Genomic DNA, 25,638 nt, shown 5'->3' on the forward strand with positions numbered 1-25,638 from the left:
TTCAGACTTTGTCTTCTTATTTCAACACACCAAATATTTTCAATTCTTCCAACACAGCACATAATGAAACTCAGAGAGGACACTGGAAGCAATTTTCAAAAGGCTGTATAGCTGACTTCAAGCCATTCAAAAGACATCATATTTGAGAAACTATTTTTCCCTATCTAGATTTACTCCGATTCCTTATTAATAATATCCTCTCACTAAGAAGTAGAAATCAGCTTCTGAATTTTTAATTATAACTGGAGAAAGATTTCAAAATACAAAGTTTTATTTTATTGTACTTGGAACTACAGAAATTTATTACTCCAGGTTTTTCATTTCCTTCAAATTCAAGAAAAAAAAGCAAAACAAATGACAACAAAACCTAACAGATGTTTCAACTAGTTTCACCAATTAAGCTTGAAAATTCAAAAAGAATTTTGCTAAATAAATTTCAATGGCTGAACCTGGCAGACGCCATTCCCCACAGAAGTGCTGCATTCCTAGAATGAACTAATGCCCTTCAGTAACACAGAAAGTCAGTCACTTAGACAAGGCAGGACTTATAAGAGACCAAGGATTAGCACCTCCGAACACTGGAGTAAGCTGAAGCATTTTGGATCGTCTGTCAATTCAGAGCTCATCATGTTTTGCAGGGTCCACACCGGGTTTGATGAAGACTCCCTCCATTGCTTTCCAATAGTTGTGATGATTAGCAGTAGGCATACCATGAACTTCCCGCTGGCCTCTAATGGGGTGGCCATACTGTTCCCCGGTTATTGAAAGGAACACCTCAGTCCCCACGTGCTTGAAGCGCACTGCGTCCTCCCGCTCCCAGTAAGTCCCACTGCATTGCACAATCCATATATCGAGGTCATCTCCTTCGCCATCATCACCAAAGGCACTTACTTCCTGTTAGAGACACAAACTTCCTGAAGTGAAAATGTAAGCAAACACCTCCAAATACACACAAAAATATCAGCCACAAAGTCAGCAGAGTTTAAAGGTGAGGAGAAGAAAGAAAAAGCATTGTTGCACTGCTTTGCCAACAGTTATCAAATCCAGAAGCAGTAACTTTCCACCACTACAATCTGAACAAAGTGCCAAACTCCAACACATAATCCGAGCAAAGAGTGCCCACAAACCCCAAGACACACTACAAATGAAATGAAAGAGGACTTGAGCACAGAGATCAGAACAAACCTTCTAAGAAAAAATTCAAAAGAAACAACGCTAATGCTGATGCAGATTTTCGCCACTCAAGAAAGTTTGTAACTCTAGGCATTATTTTTGTAGTATGACCATCTAAACATTTCAGAACAGTCTTCCCAGTAGCAATGGTGCAGAATTTAAAAAAAGAAAAAAGCAGCAGCAGATTTGTTAAAACTACTGTGAAACACCAATACTGGTACATATTAAATTTTACCTCTGTCAAGAACTGAAACACATTATCCTAAAGTGCAGAAAATCATATACTTTAACTCTGGATATGCATAGACACACTGTTTCTGGCGGCTGGTAACCTGATTCTTCAAAAACATGAGGAACTGAAACACTATCGTGAATAGCATGCACTATTTATACAAAAGCTTAAGATTTAAAACAACTTACCTGGTTATTGGAGAGTGGTGATGGGAAGTGATGAGTATGTAAATTTTTTCCTGTGTTAACATGAGTAAGTCGTATGGCTTGCCCACATTTCACTGGTGTCCCGCGCTGGCAGCTGCCATCACTCCTCCCTCGAATCCGCCAGTAACTGTTCGCATCGTCTGAAGCTTCAACTCCTGTCACTGACTGTTGTCCGCTTCCTGTTTGAATAGAATTAAATGGAAAGAGACTTAACCCACTTCCCCAGTTCAAAAAGTTCTGAAAGAACTAAAGAAATTTGCTTTAATGTTCTCATGCCTTCATATTGAAAAGATGCTTAAGCCTCACAGTCCACTTACTTATTGCAATGGGAATGCAGGTATCAAATAACCTTTCAGATTCAAGAAGTTAAACATGTTAATATAATGCAAACCGTCAAAGTTCACGGTGAACACATGAGAAGAAAATCTGATCCATGACAGATACTATTCACACCATCCCACCCTTCTCAGAAATACTACCAAGTTCTTTGTGTCCCCAAACAAACCATCACCCTTGTTGTCAGAATAGATGTTGGGAAGGGGCTGCTAAGGCCCTAGATACAGAGCAGGGGTCACCTCAGGGATGAGAGGAAATCATCCCTGTCACATCCCCGCTCCAGGAGCTGCAGGGCACAGCTGCCATGTCCTCCTGTGCCCCAGGCATCAGCATCCTCCTCTGCCTGCCCAGCTGCCGGGTCTCCAGTGTACCCCACGACCCCATCCCTGGCCTGCTAGTCCCTCCGCATCAGGGACAAGAACCCCGGGCACCTCCTCCTTCCCCATCGCCTCCCGTTGCCGCGCCCCCGCCGTTTCTCTGCCACCGCGCCAGCTCCCTGCTCCCCTCATCGCCTGTCCCCCGCCGCTACTTCCCCCCCACAGCCCCTTCCCCGCCTCCCTTCACAGCCTGTCCCCCGCCATTTTCCCGCCTCTCTCACTGCCTGTCCCCTCAGCGCTTCCCAGCTCCCGCCATTCTTCAGCCCCGCTCAGAACTCCCCGCCCGCCATTTCTCAGCCCCCGGCCTCTCAGCGCGGCGCCCCCGGCCCGGCTCTGCTCACCGGAGCCGTACTTGACCTCGTGCGAGTGGAGCCGCACGTTGTGGCGGGTGTTGAGCAGCTTCAGCACCGAGCCGCAGGTAACAGCGCCCGGCGCCGGCTCCCTGCCGTGGCACAGCCCGCGCAGCAGCGCCAGGAGCAGGAGCGGGAACAGGCGGCAGCCGTCCCGCATCGCGCCGCAACCCGGCCGGCACCGCCGCCCTCAGCGGAAGCCGCTTCCGCACACCCTCCGTGGGCCCAGCCAATCATCCCGCGCCAGCGCCTCGGCCGGCCAATCCCCGCCCGCCCTCTGCTGGGCCTCGCTCATCCATTGGGTCATAATTTAATGACCTCACCACCACGAGCCCTCCAGCAGGAGGAGCTCATTGGGCAGAGGGAAAAAAGTGACCAATCAGAGCAAGCGGCGTGGCCGCGAAGGAGGATCGCGGTGCGTTTACCTCAGCGACGCCGCGGGCGGATCCGCGGGCTGTGCTCGCGCACCCCGCAGTGTCTCCGCAGCCCGGCCCGGCGCATCGCCACTGCCGGGCGCTCGGCGGGCGGTAGCTCTGAGCACCCCGGGGCTGCACTGACAGGAATCCTTCTGCTTCTCTCACTGCGAGTTTGCTCTTGCAGACAACTGGTTTATGTCGCAGGCCAGGTTGGTTGCTATAGCCCTCTTGTCTAATGCCACAGGAAAAATAGCAGCCGCGTCACTGACTGATTATTAAGGGCCTTGGGAGGAAACGCTGTAAGTAGGACTGGTCGATCAACTATAATCAGAGCCAGGGAGGAAAAAAATATCTTCACAGTGAGTGCACTGTCAGACATAAACCAGCTCCAAGGTTACTAGCCCAGGTACAAGTCAGGTAGTGGTCTAGATACAGCCTTGGGGAGCCAGAATTGGCACAAATAGGTCAATCAGCGTGTGCTGTTGCATTCAGGCCACTTCTAGCTCAGAGCTGGCAGGTGACACATTTAGGTCCCACCCTCCCTGTAGTTCTGGCTCTTACAGTTGTGTAAATATGTATTCATTTGGGGGACTTACAGGCAAATGGTAGTGAGCTGTCTTGCATGGTAACACACCACTGGTTCAGGAATTTCTGGATTACGTTAGAGCTTCTGATGATGGGGCATAAATACTGTACAAAGAAGGACTAACAATGCTTGCTGTATCATTAAGCTGTAGTGATCACATTGTTGCTTTTGGATCTGGAAGTTTGCCTTCTGTGACTCATTCTTTTTTCAGTTCTTCTAACAAAAAGATATTAAGCTCCATTCTGTATAAAAGCTGTATAAATTATCATACATACTGTCCTTCATTGCACAGTTTTGCAGATTGAATAGATCTCCCCCCTCAAAAAAAATCCTTTATCAATAGGAAGCAACCATGGACAAAGGACACAGTCCATTAGCTCATGGGGTTGGCCCATATACCACACCACAGTCAGTCAGGTGTGAGTCTGGTGTAACACTTCCAGGAATACAAAGTAATTTAACAGAGCAAAAGGTTTTGAACTTCTCAGCAGCAAGGAAACAGGCAGAAGGGCATACGCCTTGGGATGTGTTTGTAACAGTAGTGTTCTGCCTGTGCAACAGCAAAGAACTGCAACACTGCACTTGCACTTTCTATTATAGGATGATTTAGAAAGCATGTTAGTCTTGCTGGGTAGGAGAAACATTGTAAAATGCTCAGCCCACTCTCTCACCAGTCAGCAGTACTGGATTTGCCAGGCTTTTTACTACCCATGTGGTATCACTCAACTGAATGGTTCGTTTTCTTTATGCTGGCTTTGGCCCATTTTATATACCTATACCTACATCTAAGAAAAATCTCTGACTTAAACATCAGGCTTGCATTTAAAACAAGTCCGAGTACTAAACTCAGTCACATGCACACTCATGTACACACGCAGACTCAGTGTGTTTTTCTGAGGACTAAAAACTCATTTTCTAGTGCTGGAAGAGTAAATATTTGCTCATAGAAAAGCAAAAGATCACTCCTTGATATTCAAATGCCATATTTCTGTGTCATTCTAAGAAGCCTTGCTGTTCTAAGAAAGACAACAGTTCACATTTGCTGCTGTTGTTATAAATGGGGCAAAACCAGATGTCTGTGGTTGCCATTTTAGCCGTGGAAAATCAATCATATGGGGCTTTAGCTGGCACCTGTCTGTCTTTCTGGGAGGTCGCTCAGTCTTGTTGCATTTAGTACCATTTACATGGTGCTCCCTACAATGCTTTTCAGTCCTACTTTAGAAATATAATTGGGTTAGAACGGTTGCCAACAAAGAACCCCATCAATGCCAAACACCCATGGCAATTAACAGCCACCTCATTGCTACAGGGCCCACTATTGTTTCTAGTATACTGCTGTAAGCTACAGGTAAAATTGTCTCAGAAATTACGTGACAGTGCACATTGGTAATAGAAACATCAGCTTTTTTGATAGGAATCTCATTATGATTCTTGTTTATGCACACAAACAAAATAATTCAACAGTGCTGTAAAAGGAGAAAATGTAAAATGTAACTAGAATGCTTTCTGCCCTCAATCACTGAACCCTGTGGTCCTTGTGCACACTCGATTTTCAAGGATTTTGAAAACACCTACCATTTCCACTCAGGTGCGCCTGTAGGTATAACCTGGCCCACCCTGAAAAACAAGGTTTAGTAGATTGGGCAGTGCCAAATGCTTTTATCATACAGGAATCGGAAATCTATGGCACAAGAACATTTCAGAGGGCATATGCTGACCAAAAGCAATACATTATAGAAGAGGATTTTCCATCTTGTTATTTTGGCCTTTGCTAAACATGCGCTAAGCTTGCTGTTTGCTTTGCATGACAAAAGCAGTGCCTGACAACTAAGGTATATACTGATCAACAGGGATGAACTGCACTGAAATCAAGGGAGTAACAGCAGAGAATCAGGCCTGTAAACAAGCTGTGGTTCTTTCTGTCTCCTCCTTTCACCCCACATTGATGAACTGGTGGTTATAAACCTCACTTCAGATCAAACATTTGCATCCTTCGTCATGTCTTAAACAGAGCTCTTCTAACTGCGACCCCTAAGCATAATACAAATAGCAAACAGTAGTAATAACAATCAAATGCTGTCACCCAGGGAGAAATCAAAATGACTAAAAAAAGATGACTTGCCAAAAATTTATAGAATTACAGTGTCTTATCACTCAGCCCATGTTAAGGACTACAGACCCAAAATCAGCTATTCAGATTTTTGCATTCAGTAGATTTAAATATAAAGTAGGAATAAGCAGAGTAAGTAAATAAGCAGAAGACACCTGACAGAAATTAAAAAGTGTAAACATATACATACTTAAGTTGAATAATTTTTCATCTGGGGGAAGAGTTGATGAAATTTTTATTGCTGTCTTCTGTTTGTAGTTTTTGAGGAAGGGAGGACATCCTGGAACTAGAGTCCTGGTGATCTGTGTCCAGTAATACTGCCAGCATCTCTCAGCTACCACAACTGATGCTTAGTCCTTCAAGAAGATGGGATTTCCCTTCAGAGCTCCAAAAGGACTGTTATCCATTTCCATTCAATCAGCTCAGATATTCCAGGTGCTCCCAGTGATACTGGGAGACAGCAACTGCTGTAAGTGATCTGCCAGATTAATTTACATGTGTAGTAACATTGCTGAGGAGTTCCCAATGTTATCATCGGTAACACTAGCTCTTTTGTAGAAGGGATGCTGAAGGAAATGCAGCAGAGAGAAAACAGCTCTCTGAAAAAGGTGGATTAAAGTTCACTATCAATGAGCAACACATCATCTCACTGAAGACCAAAGGGCTGCTGGCTGCATCAGGGAGGATTTGAGTTTGGTACTTCAACAGTATGCCATAATTTGTTGCGAGTGTCAAGTCAATAACAAGGTCATGAGGGCAAATTTTGCCTTCCATGTTCAGCCACCTCGCTAGCACCGGGCACCTTGTCAGGTGTTGACACTATTTTGTGCTGGTGTGAATTCAGATGATTCCAGAAGAAGGAAGGTGACAGGTACGGCACCCAGCTGGCCTTATGTGTTGTGCAGGGTAATCCTTTAACTCGTAGCAGGGAGGGGAAAAGGGAACACGCTGCCCGCCTTCGGGCTCCTCGTCACCGCCGCACCCGTGCGGGACTCCCCTTCCGCCCTCCCACAAAATGGCGCCCACGTGCCCGGCTGCTCCTTCCCGCGCCGCCGCGCGCCAACCGCCTGGGCGGATACTGCGCAAGCGCAACGGCCTCCGCCGCGCGGCACGCTGGGAGTTGTAGTGCGGGGAGCGCACCTGGGCAGCGCGGGCACCCACCGGCGGGTCTCGTACCCCCACGGGCGTGGGTCTGCCCCCCCACCCGGCGTGCTCATCCCTACCCCGGCTCCATACAGCGCCGAAGTTTCCTGAAAGACTGAGGAAGTGCCTTTCTGCCTCACCCAGGGCTGATGACATCTGTGAATTTCAGAAAAGGTGAGCACCTGCAGTCCAGTTCTCCTCGTAGTTACATTTCTTCACTTCTATTCAGGTTCACTCAACTCAGATGCTGAAAATACAGCTGATGAACACATGTTCCTACAGCACTCTTACATGTAATCTACCTCAACTTCTACAAAAGCCCATTAATTTTCTTTTCCTTTCTGCACTATGCCTCACCACAGTGCTCTCCATCTCCTGCCCCGGCTGACTGACCAGGCAGTTTTGCACCTAGGCTATAGATTATCCTGGGGAACTGCAACAATTTTTTTGTGTCAACAGATGGCTTGTTGGAAGCATTAATTGTGAGGAACTGGTTTTGTGAAATACAGGAAACCTCTAAATCTGCCACCGAATAACTCAGAGTTAAGGGAAAGAAATTTAAGCTCCATACCAGTGAAGCATTTGAGGATGGAGAGGACTACTGCTGACTTATGTGACAAAGATATGGTAGGGCTGTGTTTTATTTCAATTAAGCTGGAAGATGCAACCTGTGCTTAGCACATCTTGGCTTACGCAGCTCCACCAGACACTCTGGCCAATATTCTCATTCGTGTGTTAATTGAAGAGGAGAGACCAGCCAGAGGAAGCCTGCCCTGCCTTTCAGCTCCAGGTTGAATTTGTGAGAGACCTTCCAGCAGACTGTGTGGGGGGTTGGCTGCAAGGGCTATTTTGGCAGCCAGCTGGGGTATGCAGCCTGCAGAGGAAACATTGTGCTGGGATCCGAGTGGGATGTGGCACAGTGGCAAGATTTGCGTGCTGGGGAAATTTTGCTTCCAGTCACAGGAAGGAGAGCTGGATAAACAGGAATGAAATTGGAAAAGAAAAGCCTCCAGGAACTGCATTCAATATTTAAGAAGGATGTTACTGTTAATAGCATTAAATGTGTACTACAGTTAAGAAGGCTGAGAAGCCAAGCTTTGGCTAAGATTCTTATGTAGTGCTTCTCACCTGTGCAGAGGCAAGCAGCAGTGACAGTACTAGAAAGAAGAGAAAACCCCAGTTTGCATTGGCAAAGACAGGAGGTACTTGTTTTTCCTTCATGATATTACTTCAGAGTTGTGCTGTCTTCATCTGTTACAGTAATAGTCCTCATCAGTAAGTGGAGCCCTGGGGGCTCCCCAGAAGGGGAAGCAAGTAGCAGTTGCACAAATATCCACTCTGAAATGCAAAGGGCACTGGAAACCCTTATGGAGCATCAAAACTTCTTCTGTAACAGAGACATACAACTATGAAATGATGGAAATGTCCACAGGAATTGCTCGAATTATCATTTAGCAAGTTCTCTCCCTGCCCCAAGCATCAGTTTGTTGTTTCTCCTACAACAGTAGGAGTGGGTGAGTATTTGGGGATAACACTACAGACCAAGAAGACGTGCATTGTACTTTGATAGAACTTCATCTCCTTCCACAGGTGAAAATCACAGGCTGATAATACCACCCATTTAATATTTCTAAGTTACTCAGTGCTTTCACTTTCATTCTGGTAGATTGAGAATAGCTTTTCTACAGCAAGAAAAAGCAGCAGTTCAATGCCAAGACAAACAGGATTGTACATATAGCCTGATGGAGAACTGGCTTACATCCAGCACTGAACAAGAGCACCTTAGAGGTTGCCCTTCCTGGAGCTCTCATCCGGTCTCCCTGCCCTTTCCCAGCACAGCATCAGGAGCTGTGGAGACTTCCTGACCCGGGTTCACTGAACTGCATCTCTGAACGCACACCAGGTTCACACTGCCAGCAAGGCGAGGGAAAAACAAGCAAGTGGCTGCTACGGAGGTAATGGATTGAGGAATTATATATTCATGACGTTGTTGGGATGATTAATTTTGCACTGCAGGAACCAATGAGCTTATCCCACCTGCAGCTACAGGAGCAAGTCTCACCTCAGGGCTTGAGCAGAAAAGCTCCATCTTGCGCTGCTGAGAGCAGCGAACGCGGCGAGCCGGCGGTACAGCAAAGCGCCCGCCCCGCGGCCCTTCCCGGGCTCCGCGCCGGAGCGCCCTGGCCGCGAACCGCCCGCCGGCGCTCGGGTCCTGCCGGCGGCCCGACCGCAGCCGGACGGGCCGGGCTGCGCTTCCAGCCGCGGCCGCCAGGGGCCGCCGGCGGGACAGAGCGGCCGCCCCGGTTCCCGCAGCACTGCGGAGGCGCCGCCGCTCGCCGCGGGTGAGCTGCCGGCTGGGGCTGCTCGGCAGCACCGGGGAGAGGGGGGATGCGCGGCGGGGCGGCGAGGGCAGAGCTCCGCCGCCGGGGCCAGCATCCCCCCCGGGCCGGCGGCGACCGGGATCGCTGCGCGAGCGGCGGCGGCCGGAGCCGCCCACACCTGGCGGCAGCCCCGGGCACGGGAGCGGGCAGGAGCGGAGGTACGGACCGCCCCGGGTGGGGCTGGCGGGGCCCCCTCTGTCCCTGCCGCAGCGGGAGGGCAGGGCCCGAGCTGCGCCACCGGAGGCCGCTCCTTTCCGGTTCTCCCCGGGGCCGCGGTACGGCCCGCACCCCCATCCGGCCGCGCTGGATGGGGCCGGGGATCGGGCCCAGAGAGGCGGCACGGCTGCGGGATTCCTCCGGTGCTTCACACTGGTGCCATTACACCGGTGCCATTGCAGCGGGCACCGCGGGCGTGCAGCGGGGAAAGGATTTTGAACCCCGGGCGCAACCTGAGTCGATTAAATCAGCCCACGAAGTCCCCGACCTTTCTGCACACTCCTCACCGACAGCAATAGGAAGTGCAGGCAGGCTTTTGCTCCGCAAACAAAGGAAGGTTGCGGTGCTCTCACTGCAGGAGCAGGCAGGCAGCCACACGCCAATCCGGCTGCTGGGCAAACTGCGAGACAGCGGCGGGCTGAGGTGGCGCAGGAGGAGTTAGTCGGGGGCTGAATCACGGTTGGGTTCGGCCCCATTGAGCCTGTATTTTCCTGTTTGTGATCTGCAGACTGCTGACTGTTCCGATTTTCTCTCCGTTCTTTTTTTTTTCCCTAGGGATGACCTCTAAGGATGCTTCAGGTGAAGCTCATAGTAACTGGAGATGACTTTGGCTATTGTCCTCGGAGAAACCAAGGCATCGTGGACTGTTTCCTGGCTGGTGCGGTATCTAATGTGTCCCTTCTAGTCAACGGAAGTGCTGCAGCAGATGCAGCCAAGCTGGCAAGGAGGTAAGCTGCTTTCTTTACCTCCTTTGTGGGCAGCCTCCCCAGGCTATCCACAGAAAGCCAAGCCTGTAAAATTAGTATTTTGTAGCCCCAATATAAACACTATCATAGCCCAGGCTGATATAAGAAAACATATTTACTAAGACTCTTGATAGTAAAACCAGTGACCTGCCAACCATATCCATAATGGCTCTTTCTCTACTATTAGCCACTGCACTACACCTTTTTTAACTCGAGGCAGAAAGCCTCTTACACAACCTGACTAATAGAGTTTGTGTTTGTTGGACTTTCTTTTCCCACACTTCTAAAACACACACCATTAGAAGAAAAGTCCATGCTATATACCCAGACCAAGCTGCTACACCTAAAACTATTAGAGCATAAAAGCAAAGGTCTTTAAATCTCATTTAATTTGATGCATTTCAGCCAGGCTGAACACAGGGTCAGCCAGGTTCATTGCAGAATCAGGGAAAGGTGCGATTCTGCGAGGGCTAAGTTATAAATCTGGGCAGTGGAAAACTTGATTTTTCCACCCCACAAACCTTTTGAAAAAGCACATCAATGTTTCTATTAATTCTAGGCTTGATAAATCCATTTGTAAAAACTGCATACAGAAAAAGAGGGACAATACCTTATACCTACCACCTTTGGTCCTTCATGAACTTTTCAGAGGTTGCTGGTAGAGTTGGCTCTGAAGCAAATCAAATGCTGTGTCGTTCTCATGGACTAGCCCAGCAAATCCCTTAATAGGAAGCATTACTTGTATTTAGAAGGTAAAACCCAGCTAATGCTTCAGCTCCAGTGTGGGCAGGCACTTGGAAGCAGGAGTATGTCCTGAAAAAGAGAGCAGCAGGGTTGAGAAACCATTCAGGAAAGCAGAAAAGGAAAGGAGCTGTAATGGTACTAGAAGAACTGAGACCTTATACTCCAAATACAGAGGCTGCAGGGGACAGTTTCTTGAGACTTGCACTGTCCTTGTTCTCCTTGAGCATCTCTCCCTAATTTGGCTGTGATTTTAGGGGTACTTGGAAATTGCTTGTAGCTTTTTATATGTTGGGCAGTGCAGGAAAGCCAGGGTGGGGTGTTAGTGGCAAACTGGTCTCCTGTTAAAAAGTTTAGAGATTACACAAACACTGAGAGATGAGCTGCCTCTGGGATGATAAGGGGAGGGGCAGAAGGACACAACACTGTTGGAATGCCTAAATTCCTGTTAGTAAATGAAACAAATGATATGTAAAACATGGAGATAAAGCCATCACTTCTCTCAGACACAAAGGCACCCTGAAGCCTTTTAAGCCCCAATGCTGTGGTAATGTTGTCAGCTATTTTAGCTGTGGTCTTTAGCAGGCTTTTAAATATAGAATCCACCTGGCCTCATTTCCATAGCCAGAAAGTAGGCCATGTAATCAGAGGTTTAAAAACCATCTTTGAATCCAGGTCATGACATTTGTGCTAACAGCTGGTACTGGTGTGAAAAGCCAGGGTGGAGGGCAGGTGACAGCAGAAGCTGCAACCTGCTGCGACAGCTTCATTTTGGGGGGCAGTTTTGAATTGTAAATGTGAATGAAATGGATTTAAATCTATTTCTGAGAATATAAGCAGGGTGACTTTGGGAACATCTGTTCCCAAAGAAGATCAACAGCCCAGGTTCTGCAGTTCCCCATTTGTGTAACTCTCTGCAGCTGTATTCAGCCCTGCCCACACATGGGGGAAGCATTTACAGGTTTGGGGAAAGGGATTGGTCGTGTTCTAATGCCAGTCCCACTTCAGGTGCTGCTAATACACATGCACTTAATTGGCATCTGTGCATATAAACGAACTCCTGTGTCACCCCCAAGATATTTGTTCCTCTGTTGTAAAGGCTGATGCATCCTTTTTTAGATACAGATGTTTAATAGGTCATACTTACCAGAAGTGTCACTGAGTCCTCATCTTTTGTGAAAATGGGCAAGTATTACTGTTACTTGACTGTAATTCCACTGTTATTCCTGCTTCCTTCTGGCTTGGTGTCATCTCCCACCCCACTGTGAATATTCAGGCTTTGCAACATCTTGTGTTTTATGGGGTGAAAGTCTACCCTGTTTTTTTTTCCCCATGTTTGTCTTCCCCTACAGCAAGTTCTAGATACAGACAATATATATATACACACATGCATATGTGCTTAATTAGATAGCAGACATTTTAGCCTTGACCAGTGGCATAAGCAGGGAGACTGGATCTATTATCAGCTGAGAGGAGAAGCCAGAAGCAAAGTAGCTTGTTCTTTCCTGTGGTGCATTCCAATGTTGTGGAATTTGGTCTTTTGCACACATGGTGCCAGGATTGTCAGAGTGCTGGGCTGTTTCTGTGGCTTGTGGAGATTATCTGGGTGTGTCTTGATTAACTGTCTGTGACATGGTTGCTTGTCACTGCAGGTCTTGAGCTCTCTCTCCTCATCTGGTCTTCAGTTAATTGGACACAGGCAAAGCTAATTAGCAACAAGACGACTTTTCGTGCAGGATAGTCCTCCTTAAGTACCTCATGCTGCTCTGCAATGTTAGGACTTTGAATCCTTCAGAAAGGAACACAGTTCCTCTGGAATTTCATTCTTCCCTTCATTTTCACAATAGTTCTTTAGACTTCTGGGTATGCCATCTGTTGTGCTGTGTTTTGATCAGAAGCCTTGGCAGAAATGTGATAATAGTCAGCAGATCTTTGTACCAGCTCTGACTCAAACTAATTGCAAACCAGCAGAACCAAGCAGTAAATAGTACACTTTCCCTAACATCTAGGCGCTGGATCCTGGGCTTTTCTCATTCACTGTCACAACTGGGCTAAAAGGAGGGACCACTCACTGCAGGCAAAAGAAAAGTTTCAGCAGGGGCCTGATTCACCACCAAACAACAAACCTATTGACAGCAGCTGCTGGAGCAGTACAGAACCAGAACAGCAGGTGTGAGAACAGACTTCCATTGCATTGTATTTTTCAGTAACTCAAAACTTTTCTCATTGTGAGGTATGGACTGACTGCAGCTTCCTGGTTATCCATAAAATGTAACCTCAGTTTTCTACTTATTGAGCCCCACCTTGAACTCAGCCCATCTTCCTGGTGCTTATTCCAGAGCCTTTCCCAGAGACTGGAATGGTTATTTTGTTACTTGAAGTGAATAGGTGCCTTTAATTTCCTCTAGCAATATGGAGATAGCAGAAATAGAGAGACCTTACGTTGCTGCCATATTTTCCCTCCCTCCTTTTTATCAACCAGCTCTGTTGTGACTGAGTATTAGGACCAGATGATAATGTCCAAATACTGGATGAAGGGTGACATATTTTAGAACACAGGCTCAGTCTTCCTGGGTTTATTTTCGGTTTAAATGCTGAATATCAGCTACACAAAAGCTGAAGCCCCCACAACATCTGGGTACACTTAACAGAAAACTCTAACAAAACCACATTTAATTGCTGTCTATGTTTTCACTTCCTTTCCCATCAACACTAATTGCAAAATGTGCGTGTAAATTGCGACTTAATTCTGACCCTCCCAGTCAACATCTGACTAATCTAGAAGTGTCTCATGCTTTCTCATCACTCTTTTATCTGACTGTGAATCACAAGGCAGACGGTTCCACTGCTGAACTGTGTTTGGATTGTGGGTGAGGTCCAATCTGAAGAATCCCAGACCATATTAACTCTTCTGGCAGCAGCACTTTTTGCTGATGTAAGGTCATGGACACAGGAGCTTCAGTTGATACAAAAGTATAATTAAAAAGAAAGTCACGTGCCTAAGCTATGTGAAAGTACCAGTTCTTAACACTGCAGAGGCTTTGGAGTGTTTCTTCCAGCAGAAATAAGTCCTTAGCAGTAATGGAGCAAGACAAGATGCTGTTTGATGATGAAAGACAGACAGTTAGATCTGAGAGTTTTCTGAAGAGTGTAAGTGGGGGAAAAAAAGTATGCAAATGCCAACATGGAGAAACTAAGAGGTGTGCTTCTTCACACAAAGCACAGCCTTGCTTTGTCTGGCTTCAGACCTTGGATGTTTACTGAAGCAGGATGTCTAGATACAGATATTTACATGAGATGCTTAATTGCACCACACTCAGACAGAAACCCTATGAACCAGTAACTTCCTCAGATAAGGATATAAACAGGATGCTGAAGGTGGGATCTGTTTACCCATCAAGGAAAAGGGTAAGTGCCTTGCTTACCCCAGAGCGTGCAGCCTTCAGCAAGACGATTGGGACTGGGCTCAGGGAATCACAAATACTCCCACAGCCACTACAACTGCTCCCAGCATAGAGTCCATGCCATGGTCAGGTGGGACCCCGGGTGCTGTTACTCATCCACCCAGCTCAGAAATGTGCAAAGCTGGTGGGTATGTAGAGAGTGATTCTGTATAATAACAGTCTCCAGGGGCCCTTTACTGCTAAGGATATGAATGAACAGGGATTGCAACTGCACAAAAGCCCATTGCCTCAGCAGAGGCATTAGAGACATTTGTTCAGAGCACTTGTGTGGCAAAACAAGCTACGTGAAAAGGAAGCAGTTTAGTTGATTGTATTTCCTCTGTATTTTATAACTAGGCTGGGCTTGATGACTCAAAAATCTTTCCAGACGGAAATCCTTGTTGTCCTTGTAGCACTTGTTGTAAAGGTGTATATGTATATATATATATATATATATATATATGTATATATTTTTTTTCCCTCCCCTTTCCCCCCCAACACATCTATGGGGTTGTTGAGCAAAGAACCACAGAGCCAGACTGGTTTTAACAGCCAACTTCTTCTCAGTGAAACAGCTCACTAATGGACTAACCTTAGTGGCTGCAGAAGCCACTGGCCTGAACCTCTTCTCAACAAGCTCACAGGTAGCCCACCCTAATGCTCCATAAGGTACAGGAGCACACACTGTCTTCTGGCTTTATCAGGAGTGAACCAATTCTTGCTTCGTGTCTCTGCATTCTCCGGGGCAGTGGGACAGACTTGCAAACACCTAGACATGGGCCCTGGAGATTGTGGAACAGCCATTGCTGCTTAAAACATCCACCAAAATGATTTTAGAGAGATCAAGCAGATTCCTCAGTATCGTTTCATGTTAGCAACATGCTGTTGCTGTGGTGCTTTTACTGCAGAAACAAAACTGTTGCTTGAAGCTTAGTGCCAATCCTTTTACTTTTAATCTTAGGTGGAACAATTAGCAGTTAGACTTGACTGGCAATGACTGGCAGGGCTCACCCTGTCCCGTCTATAAAGGATGTTGGCCTCATATCCAATCCTTTGCCTAACCCACAACAGCTGAGCTCTGTTCTCGCTGTGGCATCACATGCTATACAAGCTGCTTGAACTGCTGGTCTCCGCTTCCATATTTCAGCCAATAAAACAGCAGATACTTTACAGCCTTTGAAAAGATGTGGGCAACCCTGCAGTATGTTTGTGTAGCAGAAACAGTCATCTGCCCTCTGAAAAAAGGGGCTCTCCCAGGATATTCCCATAACTTGACTTTTTTCCCTGCTTTTCTTTTCTTTACAATACACCATGCCTTGGCATTGTTCTTTGGTTGCAGAAGCTATGTTTCAGTGGTGAGGCAGGCGGGAGCTAGAGTGTGTGTAGTAGTTAGTGGGGAAAAAAGCCTGTTGGTTCAGTCTTGAAGCCCAAGTCTCTGGTCAGGACAGAGAGTGATTGAACCCATATCCCAAAGTACAGTCCAGCTAATTACTATAAGGCTTTAAGATTTGCTCATGTTTTCATCTCATTGCACTTCAGATACTCTTGAAGTGTCAGGACTGTTAGGAATGAACACCCAGCAGCAGAATATTTGGTGCTGGATAGGAGCATCATCTGGCTCATTGAGTCCAAAGGAAACATACATATTTAGGTACAGGAAAATGCTGGCTAGCAGCAGAACCTTGCTGTGCCCGCTCTTGTCCTCCTTCCTATATCCTTTCAGCTCTCCCAGCATGCTTGCTTCTGTGCATCTCCCACAGATGAGTATTTCTGAACAAGTTTCTCATGTGCCGCCTTTTGAGTTTTGGTTTCGGTCCCTGTATCTCAGAGCCGTTAAACACTAGCAGTTCCTCTTTAGACGCCTTAGCATGGACAGTCTGTCAAACGAGTCAGGACAAACTCTAAGAGAAAACTATTAAGATATTCAGCTGGTGTTAGCCAAAGCTCCGAAACATGCTCTAACGTTACAGTCAGAGTCTCCCCTTACAGTGAGAACAAGGCCAGCTCTCTCTGCACTTCCACATTCTGCACATTCCTCAGCTCTGGGGCTGGTTTCAGCCCAGGCGGAGAAGCGGCTCCAATGTTACGCAGTGCAGCGCTTGGCTCCTTGGTGTCCCACACCTGTCAGAGAGGCTTGTCTTTTCCTGAAAATAGCTTCCCTCGCAGCATTTGAGGCATTGCACAATTGGAGTTCATTCGATGCTCCTGGGAGACAACACTGAGAGGCTCAGCTGTTCATTTTTTGCCCTCCCACAACACATGAGAAGGAGAGTGCTCAACAAAAAAAGTCTTCCATCTGCTGATTCATGGTAACACATGAATCCTTTTTCTTGTGAACAGCAGTGGCTGTGGTACAAATAATGCTATCAGCTGATGCTGTCAGAGTTTCCCAGAGACATGATAAAGAATCTGGGGTGGACTTCTTCAAACCAACAAAATCTAAAACCAAATGAACAAAGAAACACCAAACAAAGCCACAGGCTCCCCCTCTGCCTTTGGGATCACGCGGGGTACCCAGCAGGTCACAGAACGGAGGGGAAGCCGTCCTGCCTCAGCACCCCTTGTGCACTGTAGCTGCCTCCTGCCCTGCCACCCTGCCTGCTGAAGGGCCCCCGCGCCCAGTGGCATCTTTCTGTTCTTGTATTAGCAAGGAGTTCTTGTGCACATGTCATGTGCTCAGGCCCCATGTATGAAAACCAGAGGAACATTTATCATCTATTATACAATCAGGCCCTGCTGCAGAGAAATTGCCAAACCAGAAAAGCCAGAGAGGACCTTTCTCTCCTCAAGCTGTTGTGCTCTGTTAAGCAAACATTCCCGCTCCCTAATCACACAGTGGACTGGAAAGACATGGACTCGTTTTGTTTCACAGTGCTGTCTGTACAACTCGACTCATAACATGCTCCTTTGAGAAAGAGCAGTATCTAGCAACAGACTACACCATCCACTTGGAGCACAAGACATGGAAGAGCCAGGAAAAAGGACTTCTCAGTCCTGAAAGGGCCAAAACCTGAAGACCTGAAGGAGCTAAATTACTCTGACTTGGTCCAATCCATCCTCAGTCCTTCTGTCTCCAGGAACTTGGCACTTCACTAGTGAGCTTCAGCACAGCGGACAGAAGGGGAAAATCTGTTTTTCACACACTTAGCCTAAATGGAGATTGTTTTTGTTTTCCTCCTTGTGGTACAAAGGTTGTAACAGGGACAAACCATGCCCAGTTTTAGCAGCTCCATGCAGAAGTTCCAGGAAGGATTTATAGCATCACAGACTTGTTGCCTTGAAGTTAACTCTGCACCATGACTCAGACTGGGCGGCAGAGATTCAACATTACAGTTCTGTCATTTGCTTAATGGGTCAGCCAGAGGCCAGGGGTTGTCTCGGAGAAAGTTTCAAAGCATCATTTTGGCCACTGATTCTAGAGGATTTCCAGAAGTGCTAACGAAACTTTGCACAAATCTGAGCACTCACAGGTCCTGTTTTTATTGTAGGGGAATCAACACCAGCACTGTGCAAGGCCGTGTGGCTGAGAGGAGCTCTGCAGATACACTAGCTCCGTAGTTTCTTGCAGAGTGCAAGTAGTTAATGAATTGTACCCTTGTGATTCCTTAGCAAGGCTCTACACTTACACTGCCAGCCTCCCTGCCGTAATCCTTCATGTGGGCCAGAGCGATGCTGCTTTGTGCAGCCTAGCCCTGTCACTCAGTGATCATCTGCAGCAGTAGATAGAAACCTGGCTACTGCCAGCAATTTCAGCTGCAGCCTCTTGGACCAGAAAACCCTTAAACTCAGACAGTATTTACACTTGCAGCCTATGCTGTTGCCATAACAGCTGCCTGGGGCACTGTTTATATGTGACGGGATTCTACTTAAGGGCAGCTTTAGAAGTTGTCAAGTAAAACTCAAATGTCTCATAAATGTACCATCTTTAATAGTGTGAACAACTCAAGGGAATACCTAGGAAGGGCTAATGAAGTGATTTAGAAACGGCTTGCAAGGCCCAGATTTTTCTGTTAGTTGCTAGTGACTGCAGGGCAGTTACCAGCAGCATGCAGTTACAGCATTTAGTGCAGTTACAGCATTTAGTGCAGCTATAACATTTTAATGCAGTTACAGCTTTTAGCCTGAGAGTCTCGTGAACTGGCCCTTGGCAGACTGCATGGGTTGTTACCTGGAGATATTCTGCTCTGGTTAGTGTCGTTCTGCTTTCCTTTCTAGAAGAACAGAGATACAAAGATGTACTACAGTGAGTAGAGCACCACTTTTTAGATCAGTCTAGCTCTTCCACTGAAATATCCTGCTTGGATCACAGTAAGGGAGGTAGAGGTGCAAAGCTTAACAGATACTTCATTCTTGTTACAGATACAACATCCCAATAGGCCTGCATGCCAACCTCTCCGAGGGCTCTCCTATATGTGAGGTGCTCAAGACTAATTCTTCTCTGCTCAACCAAGATGGATTCTTCCATGGGAAAATGGGATTCAGAACAGCTCTATCAAAAGGTCTCCTGAATATGTCAGAGGTAGGAGAAAGCCACATAAAAATATGCAACTTGCTCTCCTGATAGAGATCAGCCTGCACTTGTCTCAGCACAGAACAGCTGAAGAGCTTCCCCAGGTCCCAGCTGTGACCTGGGCAGCTGGAGCTGGTTTTGAGTCCTGGGCCTAATTCTGCCAAAGGCTCTGCAGCCTTTGAGAACTCAGTCCTCCCTGCTTCAGTGCTTGCATCCACTAATGTCCTGTTAACTATGTATTAGAGGGGGAAGAAGCAGCATTGGAACAGATATTTAGAAAGAACCTAGAGATCAGTAAAGGGAAAATGCCAGAGAAGTGCTAAGTAGGCAGTAGGCTTTTCATTGCCTTGTGAGAGGCTTTTGGTCTCTAGAGAAAAGACTGTTTTTGCCCCATGAGCAAGGATGAATGTGTTTAGGTGACCAAAACTGCCTATAGGATATGAGCACCCATTTCCCCATTCATTTTAAAGGGAAATGAGTATTCAAATATCCTAAGTATTTTAGAAAATCCCAGTATCAGCACCATCCACATCACCAGTACCAGAAAGAGACCCATGCCTAGGGGAGGTTCTGGGCAACCCAGCAGCACCCCATGTCTGTTTATACATCACAGCACTTCATGCTGCCCAGCAAGGCCTGCAGCAGCCCTGGGCGCTCCCCTGCTCTCAGCCTGCTGACGGGTCTCTCTCTGACTCTCTGCTGTGCAGGTGAAGCAGGAGCTAAAGGCCCAGGTGGAGCTGTTCCACGAGCTGACAGGTCACCTACCTCCTCACATGGATGGACACCAGCACGTCCACGTCCTCCCAGGTAAGAGAGGCCTCCTCTTCTTCCCAGCCCCAAGCAGGCCAGCAGCTCAGAGTCAGCTCAGAGGGGACTTCCCTTGCCACGGGCTCCCTGTTTGGGCAATAAACCTCACCCTAAGATACTTGCTCTGCAATTGCAGTTTGAATGTTCCCACCTGGGCCCTGGGGACACAGTCCTGCCCAGGCCCAGATTGGCTGCTTAGTGACCTAGGTCGTCCCACAGCAGTACAAGGTACAAATGGCCCAGGTTACACCTTTTCCTCTAGGCATCCTAATTCCACATTCCCAGCCACATGAAAGGAGGCAGACCAGGGCCAGCAGCAGGCTGGCCAGTTTAAACTGGAATGCTCAAGTCTGCAAATCTGGTAGTCACAAGAACTCCATCCTGTCAGCTGTGTTTCCACATCAATCTGTCTGCACATCTCAGCGTGCTTTGGAGATATGAGCAAGTATCTTTTGTCTCTGTTTTGCAAATAAGGTCATTGTGGTACAGAGGTAGGAAACTGAGTGAGTGAAAAAATAGATCCAGATTTCCCCACTCCAGCACTGAGCTGCCTCTGGATGCCATTGCTCTTGGCAATTGTCACCGTTTAATGCAGGGTGACAATAAAACATGGGAGATGCTCTCTGTTAACCCCCTCCCCACTAAGGAAAGGCAATAGGAGAGCAAAGAGAGAGAGGACTTGCAAGTTGGAAAAAGTTTAAAATGTTTTACTAATGCTACTAATGAAATAGAGAAAATAATACAAAATATACAAAACCAATCTTGAGTGCCCCGGCACAGCTCAGGCTGCTCCAGCAGCTGCAGGGCAGGCACCCGCAGGTCCTGGGTTGGACTCTGCAGCAAGCCGGAACTGGATTCAAGGATGCAGAGTCTGTCACTAGGCCTCAGGTCACAGAGACAGCAGACAGGGTCCTCCCCAGATGCCGGCCATAGTCGAGGAAGAAGAATGAGACCCTTGTGATCGCCCACTTTTATATGGTCTTATGACATGGATGGGATGGAATACTTAGTTGATCAGTTTTAGTCACCTGTTCAGTTTGCCCCTCCTTGCTTACGGGACGTGCGTTCTTATCAGCGACCTTGCATACTATTGCTATGTCTACCAAAACATGTATCCATGCAGTTACTAAGAAGAACTTAGCTGAAAGGAGAATTCACTAGAAGAGAAACTGGTCTTGTTTTTATCAAAACCAGGACAGCAATTTACCCTCACAACAAATCTGAAAATAGTTTCAGCAGAAGACAAATGGGATTACATTTTCTTACACATGGAAAGGAGAAACATCTCTGTGCTAACAGCTTGCAGGAGACATGATGAGCTGGTTATCTGATTCCTGTTTTCACTTGCAGAGGTCAGGCACGTATTTGCAGAGGTGTTAGAGGAATATGGGATTAAGTACACACGCGTCCCTATAGAGCCAGGCCTTCATAACTGTGACTGGATCCCTCCATCCCTGATGGACTTTTATCTGGGAGTAGAAGAAGATTCTTTTAATACAGTGGATGTGTTTACAAGACATGGAATAAGGTAAGACAGGCATTACTCATCCTTTTTGTAGTAAAGCTTTAAGATCTTATTATTGGCTCCTGATAGCATCTTTTAGAATGTAACACAACCTTTCTCCTTCCACTTTGGGGCTCACAGAAGGTTCAGGAGTACAAAAGTGCCGGGGCCACTGGGTCCTACTAAGAAGTTTTGTTTGAACAGGGATGACTCACTTCTCACCTGAAAGGGATTGTTCTTTTCTGGGTATGTTTCTCAGCCTTTCTAGAGGAGCAGCATTAGCCAGGCGGGAGGCCGAAGTGCTATATCAACACTGGAATTCTAAAAGTATGATCTAGGGAAGGTTTTCAAGAAACAACACTTCATCTCCCAGGAGCAGTGGAGAAAGGGTTTTAGGTGGCAGGAAAGAGACTAATTAGAAACAAGTGTTTGTTTTTAAGAGGAGAAGCTCAGAGAGCTTGCAGTGCCACAGCAGAGATCACTGCTCTAAGCAAACAGACTAGTCGGTGTCCTGCATCTCGGGGGCCAAACCCCAAAAGCTCAGCCCTTCCCCCCAGCAACACACTTTTCTTAAAAGCTCAGACAGTGCTTTATGGATTAAAGACACTTCATCTGAGACTCTTGCAGTCACCTGTCCTTTGGGACAGATTTAATTTCATTGTCAGTCTACTGTAAAAGTTCTTTTCTTGGATTTTTTTTCTTTGTATTGATTAAACTCAACGCTAGCAGCAGCAGGCTGGAATTCTGTGGTGCTCTTTCCTGCTGGAGCACACAGACCGTACCCCCATTTTTGAGTGAGAGAAGGACACAGCTCAGAGTGGTTCATCATCAGAGTGACCCTCTGTGCGGCAGGTTCGGGACAGGGACAGTGCAGGGGTTCAGCTGAAAGCCCACATGCCCCAGGGCTCCCCACAGTGCCGGAGGGGCAGGGGTGCTGTGGATCTACCTCCGAGCAGCCGCTGTTCCCTCCTCCCATCGCTCCGGCCGCTGGGAGGAACCAGCAGGACCACCCCGGGACCTGCGCGTTTGTACCTGTGTCACCGTCCTCTCTGCGGGGCAGGCGAAGAGGGACCGACTCTTAGAGAAGAAACGTGTTACATGAGGAAGCCCTGGAATATGAGAAGAGCGGGGACAGCTGAAGTCACAGGGAAACCAGTTCTGCTACTCAATTTCAGCATCTGTGTGAGGAAGTACTGAGTGCCCGGAGGTCAGTTCATGACACTGCGGAGCACAGGGCTGCCCTTCCTGCGTAGCAACAAGGCGTTAGCAAGTCAGGTTACAGTTTAAAAAAAGTTAACTTGTGGTTTTCTTTTTTCCTAAGTCCTGCAAACTCTCCTCAAGAAGAGCTGAATGTTCAGCTGAGCTCTTCCTTAGTCCTGCAGGTGAAGACCCCAGTCTTGGTTTCTTCAAAAACCCATCTCATTCTGCCCTCACAGACACTTGCAGAGCCCTCCTGGGCCTGCACACACCAAACTGAGGTTTGTAGCCAGACTTGAAGAAAGAATCATGTTCAAAGAGCCTCTTTTGATACTCTTTGATACGTTCCAGCAGAATGATTTGTGGCAGAGTGGTTTCCATTTTATAGAATTTTTGTTTGTTTGTTTCCACTTAGTCGAGGGTTATTATGTGGAAAAGTTTATTATTCAGGTTTTAATGGGCCTAGCAATAGTAAGTTATGTTGCTAATGATGCATTTCTCAGTTTGGCTGTGCTCTTCCCTTTCTGCCAACTAAATGCACCTGTAGGATCACAGATGCCAAGCAACCCTTGTGCTTTGACACAGAATATGTAAATATAGTAATAAAATTGGTATGGGGGCTTTGTCGGGACTTTCTGTCAGACTGAAGAACTGCTGCTTTAATTAGTGTTCTGGTTTTGATAAGGAGAGAAAAAGCATTAGTGACTTGTGGTTCTGGTTTTATTTTTGTTTATAGTTAAGTTTTACATCCCCTCCTACCTAAAGTTGTAGGCACATTTTGATTCCTAATCCACTGGACATAACACAGTCTTTTCTAAATACTCATCAGTATTAATATCAGTGTTCCCTCCTCCGGCTATAGGTGGCCAGACATTTACATAGGTTTGAGTACCATGGGCAAGAACATGTCTGTCAGTAACATCTGGAGCGCCATCGACGCTGCCATCGCGGATTTCACAGCCAAGGCGCCCTCACCCGCACACCCGCCACCGGAGAGCAGGACAGTTACCATTGAACTGATGGTGCATCCAGGGTACCCGAGCGTCCCGCCCGTCGGTGGCTGTGGGGAAGGACCAGACGATTTCTCACAGTCCTGGGAGCGCCTCCACGAACTACAGACATTAATGAAGCCAGAGCTGCAGAGCCACTACAAAACCAGGAACGTTCAGCTTTGTTCATTCAAAGATCTTTAAGTAAATAACTATACACACATAGGTTTATTTGTACTCTGAAGATACGCAGTTGCTCACGTCCAGAGAAGCCAGAACACAAGTACCAGTGTAATACGTGCTGGTACAGCTGACAGGAGCTGGAGCGGCACTCTCTGCTCAGAGCAGCCAGAGCGGGGGTTTAGCCCAGTGGTCCGTGCAGCCCTGTTGCACATGCAGCCTCTGCCAGAGTAATTACAGCTATTCCGATTTACATTGGCTCTTGGCATTAAGCCACCATAGGAAAGCAACATCAGCCACAGCCCTTCCAGAGAAGCTTTTCTTGCCCCCTTATATTTTTTTTAATGACTTTGCAAGAACAGCAACTGTTGACCCATCTGCTGTTTCAGTAACTGCTGCATGCGAGCGCTCACCACCAACTGTTCCTGCGCTGCCTCCACGGGCCCCGCGGGGACGGCTGCGCACCAACTGTGAGCAAGTCATCCAGCGGAGAAGGTCCTTGATTTGTCCACTTTCATTTCAGTCATCAAAGCATTTGAGCTTCAACAAGCCCTGGTAACACTGATACCTTTAACTGTAACCCTATCACTCACGGATAATGTTTACATGGGAAAGAAGTAATTTAGATTGTTTATACTAATTTTCTGTGCAAAAGTGATCTATTTAACAATATTTTTTTGGTTAACCTTTAATATTAAAAATGTCAATAAGATCATTCTTTAAATGAAAAATAAACTCAGGCCTTTTCTACTGTAATGCTCCAGGAGGCTTTTGAATTTAGTTACGGCAGAACAAACTAAACCCACTGACCTGTTGGCTCCTACTGCGACCGCCCACGGGCCAGCTCCTTCTGTCACTAGTGGGAATTGTCTGAGCTTCCCTATGAAACATCTGAGGAAGTTTTTGTTCTGTACAAATATGAAAAACATCATCAAGGATGCTTTAGGAAATATTTTTCTAGGTTCTTTGCTGAAGTGTCACAGAGTGAATTTGATGGGTGCCAAGTTTAACTAAAAATCACCTGCTGTACTGTGCAATTGCTGCATCACAGCGCGCTGGAGAACAGCAGCAGCTCCTGCAGCGGGACAGTGAAAACCAGCTGCAGCTCCAGAGCGGGCAGACCCGCGAGTGCCATCTAGTGACTGGAGATCCTGGAGTCACACACTGGTTATCTGAGAGCAGCTCAGCCCTTCAGGTAAAGGACTGTGTTTTGATAGGTATTTTTTAATCTTATTTTTAGCATTTAAATTGCTCCACGTTCTAACCAATGAATTTTCTGAGCAGGACGTTACCGTTACGCACCTGTTGACAGTTGTGTGCGTTTTCTGGCGGCCACACACTGCGAACACGACAGCAGTCTTACCTCAGCTCTCTATTGCAAACAAGCTAAAAAAATAATTTGCAAATTCCATATTTTTAAATGAACAGCTTTAAAAGGCCAAATTTTCTTTTCAATTCAAAGTAGTTTTAAATGGAGAAATCAATAAAGAACTACTAAAAGACTTCTAAACAAGGAGCTTTTCAATTGCGTAAAATCTGCAGAGATAACAAAGTTTCTCAGTGGTTCTATGAAAGCTTTGAAGACAACATCAAGTTCAAATTGCAAACACGTTCAGACCACAGTGACCCAGGAATGTCTTTGTAGCAGGATAGTTAAAAAAAGAAGTCTAAACCCCAAATCTCTGAAAATAAAACCATGCCACAAAGCCTTTGAGAGCAATCTTTATTAGGGTAGCAGAATGGAATTGCATAAAGCCTGTACCAGTACTCCCGGGTGTCAGTTCAGCAGTATGTTGGTTTTTATTTTGGGTGTTAAACTGAATTCAGTGAGGCTTAGGGAACCAGGGAGAACAAGAGCTTGATTTCCTGAGTTAACATAGGACTTTTGTTCTTTGATTTTGTTCTCTCCTCAAACTTTAACCGTACAGTACAGCATTCGATCTCCATCTTCTCCCAGCGGGCTGCCCACAAACACAACCCATCGCTTCAGTTGCA

At 46.8% G+C, this 25,638-nt stretch overlaps 2 protein-coding genes across 2 annotated transcripts; one reads left to right on the forward strand and one right to left on the reverse strand.

The window, feature by feature from the left end:
- Positions 1 to 304: 304 nt before the first annotated feature.
- On the reverse strand, positions 305 to 2,834 carry SDF2L1 (stromal cell derived factor 2 like 1; the record flags this gene model as incomplete). The annotated part of the gene is made up of 3 exons (XM_080355058.1): positions 305 to 894; positions 1,594 to 1,790; positions 2,666 to 2,834. 3 exons carry the CDS (start codon positions 2,832 to 2,834, stop codon positions 616 to 618), a joined length of 645 nt encoding a protein of 214 aa, XP_080211184.1. The 3' UTR covers positions 305 to 615.
- Positions 2,835 to 10,096: 7,262 nt separating this feature from the next.
- On the forward strand, positions 10,097 to 23,667 carry YDJC (YdjC chitooligosaccharide deacetylase homolog; the record flags this gene model as incomplete). Its single annotated transcript, XM_080355199.1, has 5 exons — positions 10,097 to 10,254; positions 18,816 to 18,975; positions 19,674 to 19,773; positions 21,124 to 21,301; positions 23,337 to 23,667. 5 exons carry the CDS (start codon positions 10,097 to 10,099, stop codon positions 23,665 to 23,667), a joined length of 927 nt encoding a protein of 308 aa, XP_080211325.1.
- Between the last annotated feature and the right edge of the window lie 1,971 nt (positions 23,668 to 25,638).

This window comes from Nesoenas mayeri (genome assembly GCF_963082525.1).
Source record: "Nesoenas mayeri genome assembly, chromosome: 17".
NCBI lineage: Eukaryota > Metazoa > Chordata > Aves > Columbiformes > Columbidae > Nesoenas > Nesoenas mayeri.